We start from the raw sequence: 21,648 nt of genomic DNA, 5'->3' as shown, positions 1-21,648 counted from the left end.
GCAGTTCTTTTTCTGGTGTGGGCATATCTTCCCGAACATTGGTTGCACTCTTTGGGAATTGATTACTATCCAAGCAGGTAAAGAAGATATACTTGCAGGCTTGTGTCATCTTTACATCTTGTCTCTAAAATGATCCCTTTTTAAATTAGGAGATAATATGAATTTCATAGTTTCAAATTTACTTAGCTGGTTTGTCTGAGACACCAGAGCCAGAAGCTGGTTAGTGTATTCCAGCTACCTAAGTTGGGCTTAGTTTATTCCAATTTCTGGATCTATAATGGCATTTGGTTGTTTTGAACAAACATCTTGAAAAGAGGAGGCACAAATTTTTAATTGATAAGCCCTTTAGTTGCATTTCAGAAATTGATATATATTGGTCGTACATTTCAGAAATTACAAGTGCATGAAAGCCCTTATTTCCGCTCTTTCTTGGTGTTGTGTTGGTACATGCATCCTGCAAATCTAGAAAATCGGTATCTAATTTCACAGTGCAATTGTTGTAGCCCCATATGTTGTACCCAGAACTGGAACCACAACTCCACTATTTAAAGTCTTTAAAATCTCATAATTTTTTCTGCAGGTTTTTTTTAATTATAGTAGAACTTCTTTTTGCTTTGACAATAGAGAAATTAGTGATAGCTTAAAGGTCAAGCATCCCTCCAATAATGACGTCCAGTGTACAAAGCATTTTACTTTTGTTTAGATTCCAGATGCTTAGACCATATGAAAATGAGAACTCATTCACAAAGGGAGTGGACACCAATAATCAAGGTAATAAGAATATTCTTTGGATATATGAAGCACATTTAGTTGTAAAGAAAGCTACCTGGTTAGCAGACTCGACAACAGTCCCCATGGATTTCTGGTAATTTGGTCTTACAAATTGTCTGCAGAAAGACAGACTCAATCAATTACTCAGGAATGTTGACACTAAAAATAAAGGAAGGGGACTGAACATCTAGAAGAAAAAGACTTGCACTTTCAGAGATCAGATGCTGGAATCTTCACTTAATATATTCCAGCTTCAGATCACATAAGAAAAATGAACATGTTCACATTAATAAGCTTCAGATATCATAACTGCTAGAGTAAAAACAGAATCTTCATGTCTCCAGAAAATGTACATTACAAAGCTTGAAGAAACACTTTTAATCTAAAGTATAAAACATCAATCTTCATAATAGATGACAATCAAAAGCAAAAAAGCCAGAACCCAGGTATTTACATGCACCCGCCCCGCTTTATCATTAATTTATTCCTTCCCACATACATTCCCAAGTACCAGCCTAAACTATTCCCAAGCCTCGATACTATCCTAAAACAGTAGAAATTTTCCAGCAACACTCCACCATTGAAATTGAAAGAGATCAACACAAGTTAAACAAAAACCCACAAGTATAAAAAAAAAATCAAATCTTTAAACGAGAAATAATAAATCTGTCGGTGCAAAATTGAGTACGCGCAAACCAGATGAAATTGCATGAGATCTGTTCAACCATAAACAAATTCCTAATCAGATCAAATCAAAACTAGCTCCAAAATACAAAATCAAATCTCAAGAATTCCAAAACAAAGAGACAAAATTTGGGTCAGATCGGAGAAAAGAAAATGCAGTAAATTGAAGAATGCAATGTATGAAATTGGGGAGATGAATGAAAAAGCGTAGATCGGGAAGAGAGAAAGCGAGAAATCAAGATCTGAAGCTTACCAAAGGTAGAAGAATGGTGATTTGTTGAGGTACAAAAAGGGAGGGAATGGTAATGTGAAGAGCTCGCGAGGCTCTTTAGATATATTTATAGGCCTCCAACCAAATTTGGGAGACCCATTTTGAACGGTAAACTCCCCCTTTTTCCTTTCGCACTCCACACGTTGCGTTGAATGGTTACTTTTATTTCCTTTTTCATTTTATAGTGAATTGACTAGCCTAACAAGGACGTTTAGACATGTGATTTGAAATTATATGTTTAGATACATGTTTAAGAACATTATTCAAATTCTCCTTATTAACAAGTTTAAGATTCAAAACTTTTTAAAATGTAAAACTCAACTTATAAATTTATATTTTGTAAAGAAAATATGATGATCGATGTGAAGAGTTAGATTGTTATATCACGTGAAAGAATTATATTAAAAGAAAAATTAGTTATTACTATTGCAAACTAGTGAAATTTTATAAAATTATGTGTATTTGAAAGTTTTTATTGCAAATGTTATTTATAAAAGGATTAATCGATATGTGGCACCTTAGGATATCCAATATATCTTGATTATGAACTATAGTTTGCTTATTTGATAAGATTATATAAATTTGAGGAAATTTTGATAATTTTCACATCTTACGGAGTTTTCATGTTTATGAAAAAAAAAATACTAACTTAAAATATAAAAAATGAAAAATTGCATATAACTTCAAATTAGTTTGATTTCAAATAATGTCCCTGTTATCCGCTTTTAATCAGAAAGTGCACTAAATTTTTTTAATATTTTCTTTTAACCGTGTACATCATTTTGGGCATAAACTAAGAAAGAATGGACATATTCAATTTTAGATAGGATTATTTATTTGTTTACATTTTGGAATCATACGAAATAGAATTTAATTGTTTGTACGAGAATCAGAGCTAGAAATAAGAAAATAAATGTGTGACTTGTTTATGCTCATGGCTCGTTGATAGCTACTTTACACTTGTTTTTTCTATTTGTTTACTTCTTTTTGGCAAACTAATTAATTAAAGATATGACAATATTTTTAATGGTACGTGGAGAAAGAGCTGGTTTTTTTTTTTTAGCTAAATTTCATAGCTTGGTCTTTTTAGACTAAAGATTGTTTACATGGTGATTTGAGGAGATGCTGTTTGCGCTTAATAAAGAGTTAAATCTTAATTATTTATATTTTTATATATGAATAGACATCAAATACTAATATTTTTCATTTTACTTAAAATATTTGAACTTAAAGTTGAAGATGAATTGTGTTTAGTCATACTAGTCGTAAAAAAATATTTGTAAATACATACTTAAAGTTCATAATTAAAGTTCATAGAAGAACAAACACAATTTTTACATAAGCCGATCTATATAAAAGCGTAAAAATGTATATAAGCACCTCTTATACACTTCTATACATTATCTACAGTAAAATATCGTATGCATAAGTACTGTTGTGAAAAAAGAAGAAGAGGCTATTCATATAGACCGTATATTTTTGTAAAAATCTTCAATTAGAATACAAATGCACTCAAAAGGAAGAATGTGAATAGAAAAAAACTAATTAGAAGGTTGGTATAATAAATGATTATGATTGTGGTACTTCACCCTTAAGCCTTGTTTTCACCAGAATTACAAATTTTCCATCAGCCCATTGTCAAGGTCGGTCGCATGTCAGGGTTAGGCCTCGAGTCGACATTGGGTCCCTTGTCATGGCTGGGTCAGTTGTTGGGTCTCGGGTTAGGCTTAGGCCAGGGTTTGGGTGGATTTCGAGTCGGAGTCGAAGCAAGGGTTCCTGTTTAAGGGCGGATCCTGATCCAAATGTCATAGTATTTGTCACCATTATACCTAAATACTCCTGGAATAATATTTTTCCTTACTAATAAAACACTCTAAAACAAGTAAAAATCCACTTATTTTTTCAGAAAAACATTTTCATTTTTACCAAACACACCCAAAGTGTGTATACTTTATCCTCCCTAGGATCTACTGTTAAAATGTCTCGATTTCAAGATTGAAATACTTTTGACATTTTTTTTCCAAATTAACAAAATATTTTAAATGTTACATATAAGAAAATAATAGAAGTTTCTTTTGTGACAGAAGAAAAGGTCAAAAGAGTACTTGTCAAGACACCAATCTAAAAGTTCAATGCTAACTTTCTAGTCAAGCAAATTCGAAAGTTCAGTGGAACGCTTAAAGAACCATCAAAGTTGATATTTTTATGCTAGCTAACATGCTTTCATGTGATAAAAGCTTTTTTTTTTAAAAAAAGTTCTAAAATAAATTCTTTTCCATATTGGAGTAAAATAAAAATTCTTTATCACAAATTCCTGAAATAACATGCACCCTGTTAGCATATGAAACTTACGTTCAAAAGAATATGAATATTACAATAGCAAATAGAATATTCTTGCTCTTTTACCGATCAAAAAATATTCTTACTTTTTTGTAATTATAATAATAGTGTACTGGCCAGCTTGATGTACCTTAACTATTTCATTGGGTAAATGTTATCTTCTACCACCTGATATATATATATATATATTATAGGTTAATCAGCCGGTCACCAAAGCTTAGACAGATGAAAAAAATATCATCTAGTGTATCTTGCCTTCACTATAAATTTAAATTTGAGATTCATAATTTGCTTCACTTCATTGATTACTAGATCACACCCGTGATTGTTGGAGTATTCTTGAAATTTTTTCTTTTGATGAACGTGGTGTCTGCAGTGGCGTAGCCACATGGTGGTCAGGGTCGTCGGAAAAAATAGTAAAATGATACACAAAATGATTAAATAACATAATTTGGACACTCTTAACATAACAAGTTATTATAGTCTAATGGTTTCACCTCCTTGGAATAAAAAGTGCTCGTGTGTTCAATTTATTGTGCTATTTCTGGACACCCTTTATGGAATTCCTGGGGTGTCCGAGCCAAACACCTCAACTAATTCCATAGGATATCCGTCACCTCCCACCAACAAAATTTCAAATCCTTGTAGATCGCTTCTCTTGTTGATTTGCTATATACTAACACTCCACTTTTACCTAACTGTTTCTCTATTGGGGAATGCTGGAAAAATGACCAGCTGACATTAGAATCTGGTTAAATACCAGATTGCCAAGTAGAACTTTTCAATTCAACTTTAATCTCTTACGAAACTTATACTCATTTTATTTAAAACTTGTCATGGTTTTCTTTATAATGTAGATTTCTAAGTATGACATTGGACAGTACAAAAATTCTTGATTTTTATAGTTTATCACATGCTTTTCTTATCTCAAGCAGGAAAAGTTTAAACTATTGAACGGAAATGAGAAGTCATGATTTACAAATAATAAACTACATTTCAATCTCAAATTACTGGGGAAGCTATACAACTTCAGTATGACTGTATCAAACATTCAGAAGCAAAAAATGCATAATTTCCATCTAATGCATATGAAAATGCAATAACGAGCTTTGAGTTTCATAAACTAATCAAGAAACTATAAAGTGATATACAGTACCTAGGTTCTGAGAGGACTCCCAACGGAGTTGCTGAAATTACAGTCACACCTTCAGTCTGGATAATGATCTTGATCCCTTTCTATAAAGCTTACTGATTCACATGTATGCATGGAACTACGACCTTAGCTCTGCAAACCTCTGTCTCACGGCATTGGCAAGTTTCCACTCACCAATACTTGTCAGGCCTTCAACAACCATTTGCCTTGACCTTATGTATGGTATAAAGCCTCTCTTGGTCATTTCTATCACAAACTTTCCAGCCAAAATAAACTGCCGGCTCTCTAAGCACCCTTCAAGCACTGATTGGTAGCACTCGAATCCAATATGCACACCCTCATTTGTTAAGAACTCAATTACTTCAATTGCTCTCCTTATCTCTTTGTTAGCCCGTATTGCTGCCAAAAGTTTCACCAAAGTTTCTTTTCTGGGGCTCAAGCCAAATATGGCAACCATTTCATTCAATGTCTTTATGATAGCAGACGTCATTCTTAGCTCGGATAAGTTGTCAATTAAAGAACCGTAACAATCCAAATCCGGACTACAACCAGCACGGCCCATTCCCTTCAATACATTAACTGCTTCATCTATCTGATCAACCTTACAAAGCGATGAGATTAGGTAACTGCAAGTGCCACAATCAGGTGCATATCCAATATCCTGCATTTCCAACAATATGCTTGAAACAGAATAGGATTTACTCCGACGTTCAATCCATGCAGTGGAGAGTAGGAGGTGAGTTTGAGGTACTGGAATGCAGCCAGAGCGAAGGGTACGCTGGAGAATGGCAAGAGCAAGTGGGAGAGGATTTGAGCTTTGGAGACTGTAGGAAAGGAGACAGGAATATGCAATTTGAGGGCGATAACGAGGCCTGATCGGAGAAAAAGACTGTAAAATTTCGTCAACAATTTTGACACTTGTGTTTTCAGGGAAGGTGGATAAAAATGAAAAGGGATTCGGACTGCAGTGAAACCCTTCAGAAGAGCTTAGAATATCAGGAATCTGTTCATATCTTTTATCTTCCACCACAGCTTTAATGGATTCTTCAAGCATTCTTGCTGAAGAGATAAAAGAACGACAAAGAGGACGAACAGAGAAGTGTAGCTTTGCAACAGCCATCACCCTGGATATCCAGGTTCTTCTTATTTTCCTCTCAAATGTAAATAAAATTAGTTGAGCTGCACATAAACTGATCAAACACGGAAGCTGATTTTATTTTTTAATTGGAATGAACAGCTTAGTATCGGCTCAGAATGCTTGAATTACCTACACCTGCAGAAGGGGTTTGCAGAAATTGGACACATGATATAGCAAAATGAATGAAGAGCAGAAAATATGTGACAATATTCATTGTGGCATAACATCGACCAGGGAACAGGCATAAAATGGGACAAAAATAAGAAACTTTATTTTTCCTGGGAAAGATTCAAATACATACAAATTCAACATTCTATCAAGTAGAAAAGGAGAAAAGTAATACCTGATCAGACTATCAACACTATCACGCATCCGTATTCTTCTGTAAATTTTTGTTTTTTTTTGCCTCTTCTTCAGTTTCCATACATTTTACAACTTTTATAATTACTTTACTATGAGGTGTTGTTATTATTCTCCTAATTATTTTGTTTATATTTTCAAATCACGATTCAATTTAATCAATAACGTTATATTCAATTAAAAGATGCAACCCAAAAATGGTCAAATGCCTTTGGACTTCTACGAAGATGATTATTAATTATGTACTCTTGAGTTTTTTTTTTTCATTTAAGATTATAATTTTTTAAAATGTAATGAATATTTACAAAGTGCATATTACACCATGAATTAGCTAAAAGAAAAAAATATTACTGTCATATAATTTAGGAAAAAGGGTCTAAAATATATCTGAATTTTGACCGAAATTGCTGTAACAATCTCAAACTTTGGACAGGAACAATTTCGATCATGCCCAAAGTTTGAAATTGTTACAACAATTTCGGTCAAGATTCGAATATATTTCAAGCCATTTTCTCTATAATTTATATAATGTCCTTTTCATCTTTCAATATTTGCAGATATACAATTTATATGAGTTTGTAGACTAAATAATTGTCTAAGAGTTATTACTTTCATCTTTCAACACCTATTTATTTATTTTTTGTACCCATAAAGCCAATCCAACGGCCCAACACCTTCCAATCTATCTGTATTATAAACACTAGTATAATGCGTGCAATCCAATATATCCATACTCATATACTTCACCGTTTCATAACCCGTGAAACAACACGCCGGCGTACTGTTAGACAGTAAATGAAACAACTTAAACGAAGTGCACGAACCGTAGAGTTCGTCACACGAATGACCGGAGAATTTAAAACAGAGCGACTTGTAATGGTTAAGTACAGGGGAATCAATGGAGCAATTGACGAGGATGAAGACCGTGTCAGGCGTAGGCGGGATTATAGCTGATTGAATTTCTGACATTTTGAAGTCGAGGTGAGGTTGTAGGATTGAACAAGTAGACATTGAAGGATCGAAGATCGTCATGGTTTGCTTTTCGTAGTTGATTGATTGGACTTTGTAATTTCCTGATGGTGTTAGGAAGAATAAATCAGTAGCGGAGCAATTCAGCATGTGACAATACTTCAATGCTGAACGGGTAGTTTATGGGAATGTTGTTGCAGAAATTGCGACATGTTGAGTGAATTTGTGGGGATTGTGATAGTAGCAACAGAATGAGGTATATTGTTAGATGATTGAATGTGAGAAAGAATGATTTTGGGTTAGCCATTGGTAAGGTGAAAGAAAGGGAGTTTAATTTGTTGTGAAAGGTTTTAGATTTGCACACGCAGATTTCAACGAGTAACTTTTATTTTCACACGCAAATTTCAAAGATTTTGCAGAAAGCAAATGGCGAGCAGCTGTCCGCAATTGTCTCCTATTAACAATTGATTTTTTGACCGTTGGCTCGCCGTTTCACTGTCTTTTACAGGGCTCCACACTGGTAAAAATCAGTATTCGATGATGAAGGAATGAAGAATTCTTTTTTCTTATTTAAGGGAAAAGAATAATACATAACCACTTTCAATTTCATTAGCATATTCATCGATTTTCAATCAACGCTTCTTAGTCGAGCTTGTTGCACGACTAGTTATCTAGTATGGTACACATTTTCTATGTGATTTACAAGTTATCGAACAAGAGCTATTAGCTCAGCGTGCACTCGAAGAGAATCAATAAGAAACTTTCGTGGAATACCAAAAAAGCAGGAAGGTAAATGTAATTTTTTTAAAAAGGTAACGCATATGACAAGCTAGCAAAAGGACCAAGCAATTAGATATACAGGAGTAGAAAGAAAATGAAGCAATCAAAAGTAGCAGTAGTTTATCATAATGTCACCTAAAGAAACATCATATTGGAGCTCAAAGTCAAAGGAGTCGGATAATACACAAACACATTTAGGACTCGTTTGGTGTGAGGGATTAGAAATAATAGTGATGGGATAAAAAAAATTATGTTGTTTGGTTGGCAAGTCCGGGATAACTTATCCTGGGATTAATAATTAGTACCGGGATAAGTTATCCCTCCCCATGGGTGGTATAGTAATTCCGGGATAACTTATCCCGAGATAAAATAGATAAATGACAAATATGTCCCTTTAAATCCTTTTTATACATCATTTTTCACATTTATGTATATTTACATTTTTTTTAATACCATGTATAATAATATTTACTACTCCTTATTTTTATGATAATTATACATATTTTTCTATTAAAAAATTATACTATATAAATATAATTTTTATTTATGAATTTATTTGACTAATTCTTATGTTTATTTTATTTTGATTTCTCATAAATTTTCTTCTCTTTAATAAACTTAAGAGGGAAGTTTTATTTTTAAGCTAAATAAGAAAAAAAGTTATATTTTTAAATACACGTGGTACTTATCATGGAAATACATAAACAAAAATATTTAAGTTAAATAAAATAAAAGTTTTATTTTAAAAAATGAATAACTAAAGCTCACAAAGAAAAATTTAAAAAGTTTAAATAAAGTGAAGGGTAATTTTGTAAACAAACAACTTGTTCTTAAAATTTATCAATATATATTATTTTGAATATAACAAACCAAACACAAAATAAGAAATAATCTCAGGATAACTTATCTCATCATAACTAATCCCAACATAACTTATCACAACATAACTTATCCCATCATAACTCATATTCAAACCAAACGACCCCTTACAATTACACATATCATACTATATATTTAAGAAAAGAATAGTTTGTGATGCGAACATAACTGACATTTAAGAAAAGTCCGGAACTTAAATAAGCCACAAAAAAAAGATCAAAATAAGTCACTATTCTAGTAAGTAATTAAAATAGGCTTAGTGTAAGAAAAATTTCCGTTTTATCCAATGTTTCAAATGTTTTCCGTTAGTCTCTTAACGTGAATATTTTAATAAAAATGGAATTATTCTTTACACTTTGTAAAGTGGAAGAAAAAATTATATTTTACAAAGAGGAATATATTTCCCGTTTTAAATTAAATTGTCTCTCTTTATGAAGTTTTTGCGGTGTTTGTCATACAATTATATTAATTTGACATATCATAAAAACAAAAAAAATTATTACCCTATGTATTTTTTTTAATTCTAAAAACTACTCCAAGCTCTATTTAAGGACGTTCAAACATTGCCCTTCAACATCTTTAGTCTTCTATTTTTCTTCATTTCAATCACAAAAAATTGTCTTCTGAACCAAAAGTTAGAGTTTCGATTTATTCAGATGACGAAATTATACATGACGAAAATATTGTTTATTATAATTGTCCTCCCAAACACAATGCTAAATATTCAATTAATGCCCGATATCATAAATTTCTTTCATCATTTTATAAAAGAATAGGTTTAAATAATATTGATTATAATATGATTAAAGTCATAAAATACCCTACTTCATTTTTATCATAAGGACATGTAAATTTTGGAGAATGGATTATCTATAATGACGAATCGTTGACCAACTTTTTGAGGGTTCTAAATGACTACATAGATCAAATCAAGTTAACAATACTTAAAATTCATGTTAGGAAGGAGCCTAAGACTAGTCAACAACGTTCTCCTATAACAATACTTGAAAAATACTCCTCTTTGTAAAAATAGAATTTTTTTCTTCCACTTTATAAAGTGTAAGAAAAACTTACACTTTACAAAGTGTAAAAAATAGTTCTGTTTAATATTAAAATATACATGTTAAGAGACTAACGGAAAACGTTTGGATTATTGGATAAAACAAATTTTTTTCTTACACTAAGCCTATTTTAGTTACTTACTAGGATAGTGGCTTATTTTGGTCACTTTTATCTTTTTGTGGCTTATTTAGGTTCCGGACTCATTTAAGAACAACATATCACCTCGTTTGATAGATAGAGTGTATAAGAATAATAGTAAATAAAGTATATTAGTAATATTTGTATTAGTAATGTTTGTACTAATAATACTTATATTAATTACATTGTTTAATCATTGTATTAAAAATATCTTGCATGAGAAAAAAAATTATTTACAAAAATACCCTTCATAATTATGCTGGAAAAGATGTAAAAAAGATTTTTGAGGGGTAATATGGTCTTTAACTATGTTAATGCCTGCATTAAAACCCCTACATTACTAATACAAAAAAATTTCATGTATTAATCACACACACATCAATACACACTAGAGTAAAATATTAGTTATACATACATATATCATAATATATCAGAAATGGGAGATGGAAGATGGCTTGAGAGGGATTTGTAGTTATTAATCAATCTAATGTGTGTATTAAAATAAGGGAAAGGTTCAAATATGTCATTGAACTTTGGAAAAAGGCTGATCTATGTCATTCGTTAAAAGTTTGGCTCACTATGTCATTTCCATTTAAGAAAAGGCTCACCCATGCCATTATTTGTTAATAGAAAACAATTTGATTATGCAAATTCATTTTTTACATGTGATCAATTATGATTCGCCCATGTCATTAATTAAATTATTTTCTTTAAAAAAAAGGCTCAAAGACGCTATCAAACTTTGAGAAAAGGTTCATCTATGTCATATGTTAAAAGTTTGGCTTATCATTTCCATTTGAGAAAAGACCCATCCATACTATTATTTGTTAATAGAAAACGATTCCGATTTTGCAAATTCATTTTTTACATGTGGTCAATTATGATTTCGGCCACATCATTATTTATTTATTTTTAAAAAGAAAAAAAGCCCAAATATATCATCGAACTTTGAAAAAAGGCTCATTTATGCCATTCGTTAAAAATTTGGCTCGTCTATGCCATTTTAATTAACAAATATGGCATGGATAAACCTTTTCTCAAACATAAATAATATAGATGACTCAAATTTTTATCGGACTACATAAATGACCCTTTTATCTCAAAATTTAATACTAGCATGTTTGAGCCTTCTCCTAATACAATGATTATTATATTATATTATAGACTAAAAAAAGTGTAGGAAGGTACTAATATTACAAGTTCACAACCCAGTCCTTACCTGTTAATTGATGGAAAAAAGAAGAAGGTGGTAAGTTACCTTAACACTGTTACTCTATCCCAATTTATGTGATTTGCTTTCCTTTTTAGTCAGTCCCAAAAAAAACGACACATTTTTATATTAAGTAACAATTTGACTATAAAATATTTATTTTACCCTTAATGAAATGATTTACAACCACACAAATTTATATCTTTCATTTTGGACCACAAATTTTTAAAATCTTTTTTTCTTTTTTAAATTCCGTGCCAAATCAAAGTAACTCACATAAAATGTGGGACGGATGGAGTAATATTTTTAAGGGTAAGTGCACTTCACCTAAGTTTTTCATCTCCGGCAAACAAAATTTCCCCTTGTTTGTTCAAGAACCCGATCGTGATATCGTTGTTTTCCCCCAAAATTATCAAACTCTAATTTATAGTTAGTGCAATCAAAGTAAGAAAAGGATCTGCGGAAAGGAATTTTGTTGAAGAAACCGTTGAATTCCAGCAATGGAGATCTTATAAACCTTTGAGTTCCATTGTGCATTGATGAAGAAGATCGGTTAATAACAAAACTTTCAAGTTATATTTATGGGCAAATGATAGCAGGGATTGAAACAAAACAAGTTTTAAGGTACTCTCCAGGTATCGGCCATTCATTATTGTTCCCAAATTACTAGTAATTAAAATTGATGAAACTTAATTAGTATATTTTGTCCCTTTCCTCTGGATTATACCTAATATAATTATTTTACTATGTTGACAAATTAACTAGGGAAACAAATAAAAATGATACTTGTTTGGGTTTCGAAAAATTCATAATTTCCTTATAAATTTTCAATTTCAGTAGCTGAGATGTCTTCAAATTGGGTAGCAGCTCAAGTAACTCGGTAAGCAGTTTTTCTCTGTGGATGTAGTTCATACATGTCTATCTAATTGCCTTTGGAAATTATAATCTGAATTGGGTTTATCTAATCTGATTGCAACTGTATTTTATGTTGTATTTGTTTCGTCCTTGTTAGTCCCATTTATTTCTGGGATTATGGTGATTGAGATAGAGATTATGGTGAATCATGGGTCCATCTCGGTTGGACTCACCTACTTAGCTTAGGTTTTACCTCAGTGCCAGATTGAATGACTTGCTGCAGTTTGGAGATTGTATTAATAGTTATAAGTATGTGAATAGAGGGAAATGTTATGAAGTTTACGGATTTGTTGGCTCCATTACTACTGTTGTTGCTACAGGTCTACCCATCCTCATCTTTAAGAAGCTTAGTCTGTTATTTAGAACATATCCCTATGTTTGAATATTCAATGTTTTCTTCTGATATCATAGTTTGGAATACAGTTGAATTGTTAGTATTATAATGTGATGTGATTTTCTTCCTTGGTAATGCTCATCATGACATGAAAGTTACTTATTCTTATCTTTTGGTTAGACTCCTTGGCCTTCCTGGAAATGCTTGTGCCCAGGCATCACCAGTATCTGGATATAGGGCAGAGTGTGCTAATTGATTTTTCTTGGGAGTTGAAATGACAAGGCTGTTGAAATCTCTGGATATATTACTCTACAAATATTGAAAACAGATGCAAATACTAATTTTTGATTTGTCTGCAAGATGTCGTCTGTTGAAAAGTATTGAGCTCTCATATTTTGTATGTATAGCTGCTTTACTTTAACCTAATTCCACTGGTATTCCAGTGGTCACAACATTCATTTGATTTCATGCATACGGAAGTCTGATTGGTTTCTATTATTTTCAATGAGCAGTTCTTTTTCTGGTGTGGGCATATCTTCCCGAACATTGGTTGCACTCTTTGGGAATTGTTTACTATCCAAGCAGGTAAAGAAGATGTACTTGCAGGCTTGTGTCATCTTTACATCTTGTCTCTAAAAAGATCCCTTTTTAAATTAGGAGATAATATGAATTTCATAGTACTGGTTTGTCTGAGACACCAGAGCCAGAAGCTGGTTATTGTATTCCAGCTACCTAAGTTGGGCTTAGTTTATTCCAATTTCTGGATCTATAATGGCATTTGGTTGTTTTGAACAAACATCTTGAAAAGAGGAGGCACAAATTTTTAATTGATAAGCCCTTTAGTTGCATTTCAGAAATTGATATATATTGGTCCTACATTTCAGAAATTACAAGTGCATGAAAGCAACTTAAAGCATTTGCAGAATGCTCAAGATGAAAAACTGCTAGTATGGGCATCTGGCTAGTAAAATGGGTTCGGAGTACCTTGCAAAACTGCTGTCAAAGGTATACTTATAGTTCTTTTCATGTAAGGAGTTCCTAAATAAGTTGAGCAGAGTTCATATTCAGATTGTTTCCATTTCAGCACTTAGAACAATTTATTAAGGCAAGAATACCAAGTATCACATCACTTATCAATTAAAGCATAGATGAACTTGAATCGGAACTGGACCACCTTGGAAGGCCTATTGCTGTTGATGCAGGCGTAAGCTTCGACTTCTATATCTATCGTTGCTACTGTTGATCGAGAGATTTTCCTTTATCTTAGTAACTGAACTGGTCTATTTCAGGCTCAACTGTATACTATTTTGGAACTTTGCCGTACTTTTGATAAGATATTTAAGGAGCATCTAGATGGAGGGTAAGTGGATTGTTTTCTTTTTTCCCTTAATTTTCCAAATCTAACTTTCATTATCGTAAGCACTTCAAAAAATCCAAAGGAACCATAGTGGAAAACCATAAAGCACAAAGGAACTTGAAATACAAGGAGGGATTTGGCATAGGCTGAAAAGAGACCACCAAATGTGACTAGTACCCATAAAACACAAAGAATTTGAAGAAACTTCACTCATGAGAACTTGTAAAAAAAAAAAAAGGATGTACCCATTAAACTCAAGGAATTGGCAACACATTTCAGTAGACATGTGACACTCGTCTATCTTGTCTGTAAATGCTTGTACTGATTTAAGATGAACTTCCAGTTTATTGCTCTGCACCTAGACTATATATAACATGAATTTATCTCTTTTTGTTAATCAGTCGACCTGGTGGTGATTGAATTTATGGAGTGTTTGACAACCAACTACCTGCTGCTTTGAGAAAACTCCCGTTTGACCGTTATCTCTCTGTGCAAAATGTGAGGAAAGTTGTTTCAGAGGCAGATGGTTACCAGCCTCACTTGATAGCACCTGAGCAAGGTTATAGACGTCTAATTGAAGGGGCCTTAAATTATTTTAGAAGCCCAGCTGAAGCCTCTGTTGATGCTGTAAGTAATTTTTCAAAATTTATCAGGGTCAAATAGTTAATGCTTCCTATCAACTCTAAGTTTATGTGAAACGACATATCAGGTTCACTTTGTGTTGAAGGAACTAGTGAGGAAATCTATTGGAGAATGTCAGGTAATGGTGCCGGGCAGCTGTGTTGTATTTTATTTTTAGCTACAATAACCTCTTCTCCCTTTTCTGATTATTTCTAAATATATTGGTGGAGCAGGAATTGAAGCGGTTTCCCAGTTTACAATCTACAATAGCTGCAGCTTCTAATGAAGCCTTGGAAAAATTCCGGGATGAAGGTAGAAAGACGGTAGTCAGATTAGTGGACATGGAATCTTCTTACTTGACAGTGGATTTCTTCAGAAAGCTACCTCAGGAGATGGAAACCCCCAAGGGGGGAAAGCCAGAAGCTTCTGCTGCCGTAGACCGGTATGGAGAGGCTCACTTTCGTCGGATAGGTTCAAATGTATCATCATATGTGAATATGGTGTCTGATACATTGAGGAACACACTCCCCAAAGCAGTGGTTTATTGTCAAGTTAAGGAGGCCAAACAATCTTTGTTGAACTACTTCTACACTCAGATTGGGAAGAAAGAGGTACTATCTCAGTGTTCATCCCGAATTAGGAGTTTTTTTTATAGTACTAGTGCTGACAGTTCTTTATATTTCTCAGGGCAAGGCACTTTCAGAATTGTTAGATGAAGATCCTGCATTGATGGAGAGAAGAATGCAATGTGCCAAGAGGCTTGAACTGTACAAGAAAGCAAGAGATGAGATTGATTCTGTAGCGTGGGTACGATGATTGCACTTTTAAGAGACACCTTTCTTCTACGATACAACAAATACACGACTTGGGTGAATCAATATCGCTGCTTGTTCGAACATCCTAAATTCTTTGATTGTTGTAGTCATATTATTTGGTTTGGATGAATTGTTGCTTTATTATGTATTTGTGAACTGAGTTAATACCACATTCAATTGCTCTTTTGCTCAGGCTGCTGCTCCATTTTTGTACTTGTACCTTTTACTGCTTATGGACTTGGATAAAGAAATGATGTAGAAATATGGTGTCTTTAAACAGTAAACTTCTTCTAAAACCAATGAGCAAAGAAAAACACTCAAATACCAGAAACATTATGAACTTGTCAATTTGATCTTTTTCCCTAACAGTAATATACCCTTGCTAACCAGTATATTAGTTTTTCTGTACTACACAGAGGAAAGCAAATGGACGATTGTGAAAAAAGCCACATCTAAATTACATTTAATGTCGAGTACCTGAATTGGGTGAATCAAAGAGATACACTGATAAATGAAACTGATACAATCTACCCAAGCAAAATAACTGCACAGTAAAATTATTTCTCATCTTGGATTGAACATAAGGTCATTTATTTGATCAATCCGAATATCAGATATAGGCTCTATAGGTTGCTCATCATTGTCTGTTGAAGGCATGTTGCGCAAAGGTTCTCTTGTGAATTCATCTGCAGAATAGATAAAAAGAAAACATTACGAGCTCAATCCCATGATTATGTAAAAACAACTACTAAAAATTAAATTTGGGTATTGCATGCTCCAAGAGTCAAGACAGAAACGCTAGGAAAATCCTTTCTACTGTCATTGCCAGAAAGTCAAGTAACAATTACCATATATCATGCTGAAAGAAGTTGGAGGAGGGGTAGCCAAGAAGTTGAGACCAATGTAAAATCCTACAGCTAGTGATATAGTCATCATCGCATAAGCTGGCGCAGCTAATGCCCAGTACCTGATAAAACCAAGAACAATTTAACAAGATGTTAAATATATCATGTGACAATTAGTAAGTGACCAGCTTAGTTCTGCCAAGAAAATTCTTTTCATCTTGAGCATTCTACAAATGCTTTAAGTTGCTTTCATGCACTTGTAATTTCTGAAATGTAGGACCAATATATATCAATTTCTGAAATGCAACTAAAGGGCTTATCAATTAAATATTTGTGCCTCCTCTTTTCAAGATGTTTGTTCAAAACAACCAAATGCCATTATAGATCCAGAAATTGGAATAAACTAAGCCCAACTTAGGTAGCTGGAATACAATAACCAGCTTCTGGCGTCTTGAAAAACCAGCTAAGTAAATTTGAAACTATGAAATTCATATTATCTCCTAATTTAAAAAGGGATCTTTTTAGAGACAAGATGTAAAGATGACACAAGCCTGCAAGTACATCTTCTTTACCTGCTTGGATAGTAAACAATTCCCAAAGAGTGCAACCAATGTTCGGGAAGATATGCCCACACCAGAAAAAGAACTGCTCATTGAAAATAATAGAAACCAATCAGACTTCCGTATGCATGAAATCAAATGAATGTTGTGACCACTGGAATACCAATGGAATTAGGTTAAAGCAAAGCAGCTATACATACAAAATATGAGAGCTCAATACTTTACAACAGACGACATCTTGCAGACAAATCAAAAATTAGTATTTGCATCTGTTTTCAATATTTGTAGAGTAATATATCCAGAGATTTCAACAGCCTTGTCATTTTAACTCCCAAGAAAAATCAATTAGCATACTCTGCCCTATATCCAGATACTGGTGATGCCTGGGCACAAGCATTTCCAGGAAGGCCAAGGAGTCTCACCAAAAGATAAGAATAAGTAACTTTCATGTCATGATGAGCATTACAAAGGAAGAAAATCACATCACATTATAATACTAACAATTCAACTGTATTCCAAACTATGATATCAGAAGAAAACATTGAATATTCAAACATAGGGATATGTTCTAAATAACAGACTAAGCTTCTTAAAGATGAGGATGAGTAGACCTGTAGCAACAACAGTAGTAATGGAGCCAACAAATCCGTAAACTTCGGAAGTCTTGGGTCCCTGATCTCCAGAAACACCAAAACCTGAATCTCTGTCGTCTGGGTCTGGAAAGAACACAGTGGCCTTCCTATTCTTGGAAAAACTCAAGATCCTCCTAGGGCTATTAACGGAACGAGGATCTTCCCAACCTTTATCTTCCAGCATCACGATATCTAAGAAGGTCCAAAGTGTCACTCTGAATAAGAATTATACTTGTCCCAACAATTGCCAAAACAGAGATGTTAGTGCATGGAAACTGCCTCTAGAATTGAGTCATCTATATTATTTATGTTTGAGAAAAGGTTTATCCATGCCATATTTGTTAATTGAAATGGCATAGACGAGCCAATTTTTTAACGAATGGCATAAATGAGCCTTTCTTCAAAGTTCGATGACATATTTGGGCTTTTTTTCTTTTTTAAAAAAAATAAATAATGATGTGGCCGAAATCATAATTGACCACATGTAAAAAATGAATTTGCAAAATCGGAATCGTTTTCTATTAACAAATAATAGTATGGATGGGTCTTTTCTCAAATGGAAATGATGAGCCAAACTTTTAACATATGACATAGATGAACCTTTTCTCAAAGTTTGATAGCATATTTGAGCCTTTTTTTTAAAGAAAATAATTTAATTAATGACATGGGCGAATCATAATTGATCACATGTAAAAAATGAATTTGCATAATCGAATTGTTTTCTATTAACAAATAATGGCATGGGTGAGCCTTTTCTTAAATGGAAATGACATAGTGAGCCAAACTTTTAACGGATGACATAGATCAGCCTTTTTCCAAAGTTCGATGACATATTTGAACCTTTCCCTTATTTTAATACACACATTAGATTGATTAATAACTACAAATCCCTCTCGAGCCATCTTCCATCTCCCATTTCTGATATATTATGATATATGTATGTATAACTAATATTTTACTCTAGTGTGTATTGATGTGTGTGTGATTAATACATGAAATTTTTTTGTATTAGTAATGTAGGGGGTTTTAATGCAGGCATTAACATAGTTAAAGACCATATTACCCCTCAAAAATCTTTTTTACATCTTTTCCAGCATAATTATGAAGGGTATTTTTGTAAATAATTTTTTTTCTCATGCAAGATATTTTTAATACAATGATTAAACAATGTAATTAATATAAGTATTATTAGTACAAACATTACTAATACAAATATTACTAATATACTTTATTTACTATTATTCTTATACACTCTATCTATCAAACGAGGCGATATGTTGTTCTTAAATGAGTCCGGAACCTAAATAAGCCACAAAAAGATAAAAGTGATCAAAATAAGCCACTATCCTAGTAAGTAACTAAAATAGACTTAGTGTAAGAAAAAAATTTGTTTTATCCACTATCCCCTTGTTTGTTCAAGAACCCGATCGTGATATCGTTGTTTCCCCCCAAAATTATCAAACTCTAATTTATAGTTAGTGCAATCAAAGTAAGAAAAGGATCTGCGGAAAGGAATTTTGTTGATGAAATCGTTGAATTCCAGCAATGGAGATATTATAAACCTTTGAGTTCCATTGTGCATTGATGAAGAAGATCGGTTAATGACAAAACTTTCAAGTTCTATTTATGGGCAAATGATAGCAGGGATTGAAACAAAACAAGTTTTAAGGTACTCTCGGCCGTTCATTATTGTTCCCAAATTACTAGTAATTAAAATTGATGAAACTTAATTAGTATATTTTGTCCCTTTCCTCTGGATTATACCTAATATAATTGTTTTACTATGTTGACAAGTTAACTAGGGAAACAAATAAAAATGATACTTATTTGGGTTTCGAAAAATTCATAATTTCCTTATAAATTTTCAATTTCAGTAGCTGAGATGTCTACAAATTTGGTAGCAGCTCAAGTAACTCGGTAAGCAGTTTTTCTCTGTGGATGTAGTTCATACATGTCTATCTAATTGCCTTTGAAAATTATAATCTGAATTGGGTTTATCTAATCTGATTGCAACTGTATTTTATGTTGTATTTGTTTCGTCCTTGTTAGTCCCATTTATTTGGGATTATGGTGATTGAGATTATGGTGAATCATGGGTCCATCTCGGTTGGACTCACCTACTTAGCTTAGGTTTTACCTCAGTGCCAGATTGAATGACTTGCTGCAGTTTGGAGATTGTATTAATAGTTATAAGTATGTGAATAGAGGAAAATGTTATTAAGTAGTAATATTGTAGCGCAGTTTGATCTTCTGTAGATAGAAACTCTGATTTTAGGGCAAGCAATGTAGCAATTGCAATGCCCCCTAAAAGAAAGAACAAGTGTTTGAGTCACAGGGAGTCTCAATAAACCTTTCGGAAGAAAGAAAAAAAGAAAATCCAATTTTCTTTTCTTTTCCCCCTGTATGCCCTCCTTATGTGCTGCTGCGTTATATCTTTTATATTTTGTCCATTTATTCATCTCTTTGTTTTCTGAATGTTCTGAAGTGAGACAGAAAAAAATGACTTAGACTCTTAAGTTCAAATGAGAACCGATATGTAGTGGTTTTGTGTTAGAGCATTGTTGATCTAAACAAAGCAATTAAAATATCACCATGTGTCATGTGGCATGCTGGATATGTGTAATTGCCAATCCTGTTTTTTTTTAAAGTCAGTGTTGTAAAAAGCTTTTCTCTTCTCTTCTCTGTTTCGATATCTTTTTTTTCTTTCTCGCCTATCTCCATTGAAAGTTTAGCACCACATCTTGTTACACAATTGACTAGTAAGTTCTCTTCCTTTTCTTAATTAATGTCTTTAGTTACGGTAATATTAAAGACCTTTAAATCCATAAACTAATCATACCTGAAACATACTCCTAAGTAAGGATGAATTCCTGGTCACTAGCTCCATTCAATCCATAATTTCAAAGGAACTAATGATCCTCATTGTTATTAATGTATTATTCTGTGAGTTGTGCTTGGTGGTTTTTCTCTAGAAATGTCTTAATTCTAGAGGCAGTTTCCATTCACTAACATCTCTGCTTTGGCAATTGTTGGGACAAGTATAATTCTTATTCAGAGTGACACTTTGGACCTTCTTAGATATCGTAATGCTGGAAGATAAAGGTTGGGAAGATCCTCGTTCCGTTAATAGCCCTAGGAGGATCTTGAGTTTTTCCAAGAATAGGAAGGCCACTGTGTTCTTTCCAGACCCAGACGACAGAGATTCAGGTTTTGGTGTTTCTGGAGATCAGGGACCCAAAGACTTCTGAAGTTTACGGATTTGTTGGCTCCATTACTACTGTTGTTGCTACAGGTCTACCCATCCTCATCTTTAAGAAGCTTAGTCTGTTATTTAGAACATATCCCTATGTTTGAATATTCAATGTTTTCTTCTGATATAATAGTTTGGAATACAGTTGAATTGTTAGTATTATAATGTGATGTGATTTTCTTCCTTGGTAATGCTCATCATGACATGAAAGTTACTTATTCTTATCTTTTGGTCAGACTCCTTGGCCTTCCTGGAAATGCTTGTGCCCAGGCATCACCAGTATCTGGATATAGGGCAGAGTATGCTAATTGATTTTTCTTAGGAGTTGAAATGACAAGGCTGTTGAAATCTCTGGATATATTACTTTGCAAATATTGAAAACAGATGCAAATACTAATTTTTGATTTGTCTGCAAGATGTCGTCTGTTGTAAAGTATTGAGCTCTCATATTTTGTATGTATAGCTGCTTTGCTTTAACCTAATTCCACTGTTATTCCAGTGGTCACAACATTTATTTGATTTCATGCATACGGAAGTCTGATTGGTTTCTATTATTTTCCATGA

The 21,648-nt window shown here is 33.0% G+C and overlaps 3 protein-coding genes and 2 pseudogenes across 7 annotated transcripts in view; 2 read left to right on the top strand and 3 right to left on the bottom strand.

Moving 5' to 3' along the window:
- Positions 1-5,167: 5,167 nt before the first annotated feature.
- Positions 5,168-6,340, bottom strand: LOC125819503 (pentatricopeptide repeat-containing protein At1g06270-like). Its single transcript, XM_049498941.1, has one exon. It carries the CDS (start codon positions 6,337-6,339, stop codon positions 5,338-5,340), a length of 1,002 nt encoding a protein of 333 aa, XP_049354898.1. The 5' UTR covers position 6,340; the 3' UTR covers positions 5,168-5,337.
- Positions 6,341-7,350: 1,010 nt separating this feature from the next.
- Positions 7,351-8,034, bottom strand: LOC125820416 (uncharacterized; annotated as a pseudogene).
- A 4,545-nt stretch (positions 8,035-12,579) lies between these two features.
- Positions 12,580-21,648, top strand: part of LOC125819541 (phosphatidylinositol N-acetylglucosaminyltransferase subunit P-like) — a 23,423-nt gene continuing 14,354 nt past the window's right edge. The window contains exons 1-2 of one of the 4 annotated variants that reach the window (XM_049499010.1): positions 12,580-12,638; positions 20,876-20,904. The gene's annotated coding sequence lies outside the window, so the exon portion shown is untranslated. Of the gene's footprint in view, positions 12,639-19,706; positions 19,755-20,875; positions 20,905-21,648 lie in introns of those variants that run through there. The other 3 variants (XM_049499017.1, XM_049498994.1, XM_049499002.1) reach the window with 3 other exon arrangements.
- LOC125820408 (phragmoplastin DRP1E-like) lies at positions 12,601-16,050 on the top strand (annotated as a pseudogene). The gene is made up of 10 exons (XR_007442513.1): positions 12,601-12,635; positions 13,185-13,247; positions 13,517-13,589; positions 13,953-14,009; positions 14,089-14,208; positions 14,294-14,364; positions 14,763-14,988; positions 15,071-15,121; positions 15,216-15,593; positions 15,670-16,050. The product of XR_007442513.1 is annotated as a phragmoplastin DRP1E-like (transcript).
- On the bottom strand, positions 16,153-18,082 carry LOC125819531 (phosphatidylinositol N-acetylglucosaminyltransferase subunit P-like). Its single transcript, XM_049498976.1, has 4 exons — positions 17,814-18,082; positions 17,215-17,287; positions 16,646-16,764; positions 16,153-16,483 (listed from the first exon to the last, which is right to left on the bottom strand). Exons 1-4 carry the CDS (start codon positions 18,016-18,018, stop codon positions 16,362-16,364), a joined length of 519 nt encoding a protein of 172 aa, XP_049354933.1. The 5' UTR covers positions 18,019-18,082; the 3' UTR covers positions 16,153-16,361.

Source organism: Solanum verrucosum, unplaced genomic scaffold (genome assembly GCF_900185275.1).
Source record: "Solanum verrucosum unplaced genomic scaffold, falcon-dt-bn FXZP01000020.1, whole genome shotgun sequence".
Lineage (NCBI taxonomy): Eukaryota > Viridiplantae > Streptophyta > Magnoliopsida > Solanales > Solanaceae > Solanum > Solanum verrucosum.
The sequence above is the reverse complement of the archived record's forward strand: the minus strand, read 5'-3'. Positions and strand labels throughout refer to the sequence as shown.

What these genes read in the sequence shown, in the direction of transcription:
- LOC125819503 (XM_049498941.1), bottom strand. Translation starts at nt 6,339, where the DNA reads ATGGCTGTTGCAAAGCTACACTTCTCTGTTCGTCCTCTTTGTCGTTCT.
- LOC125819531 (XM_049498976.1), bottom strand. Translation starts at nt 18,018, where the DNA reads ATGCTGGAAGATAAAGGTTGGGAAGATCCTCGTTCCGTTAATAGCCCT. An exon ending in TACTACTGTTGTTGCTACAG is followed by an intron (nt 17,288 to 17,813) that starts GTCTACTCATCC and finishes TTCAATGAGCAG; the next exon opens with TTCTTTTTCTGGTGTGGGCA. An exon ending in TTCTTTCAGCATGATATATG is followed by an intron (nt 16,484 to 16,645) that starts GTAATTGTTACT and finishes TCTATTCTGCAG; the next exon opens with ATGAATTCACAAGAGAACCT.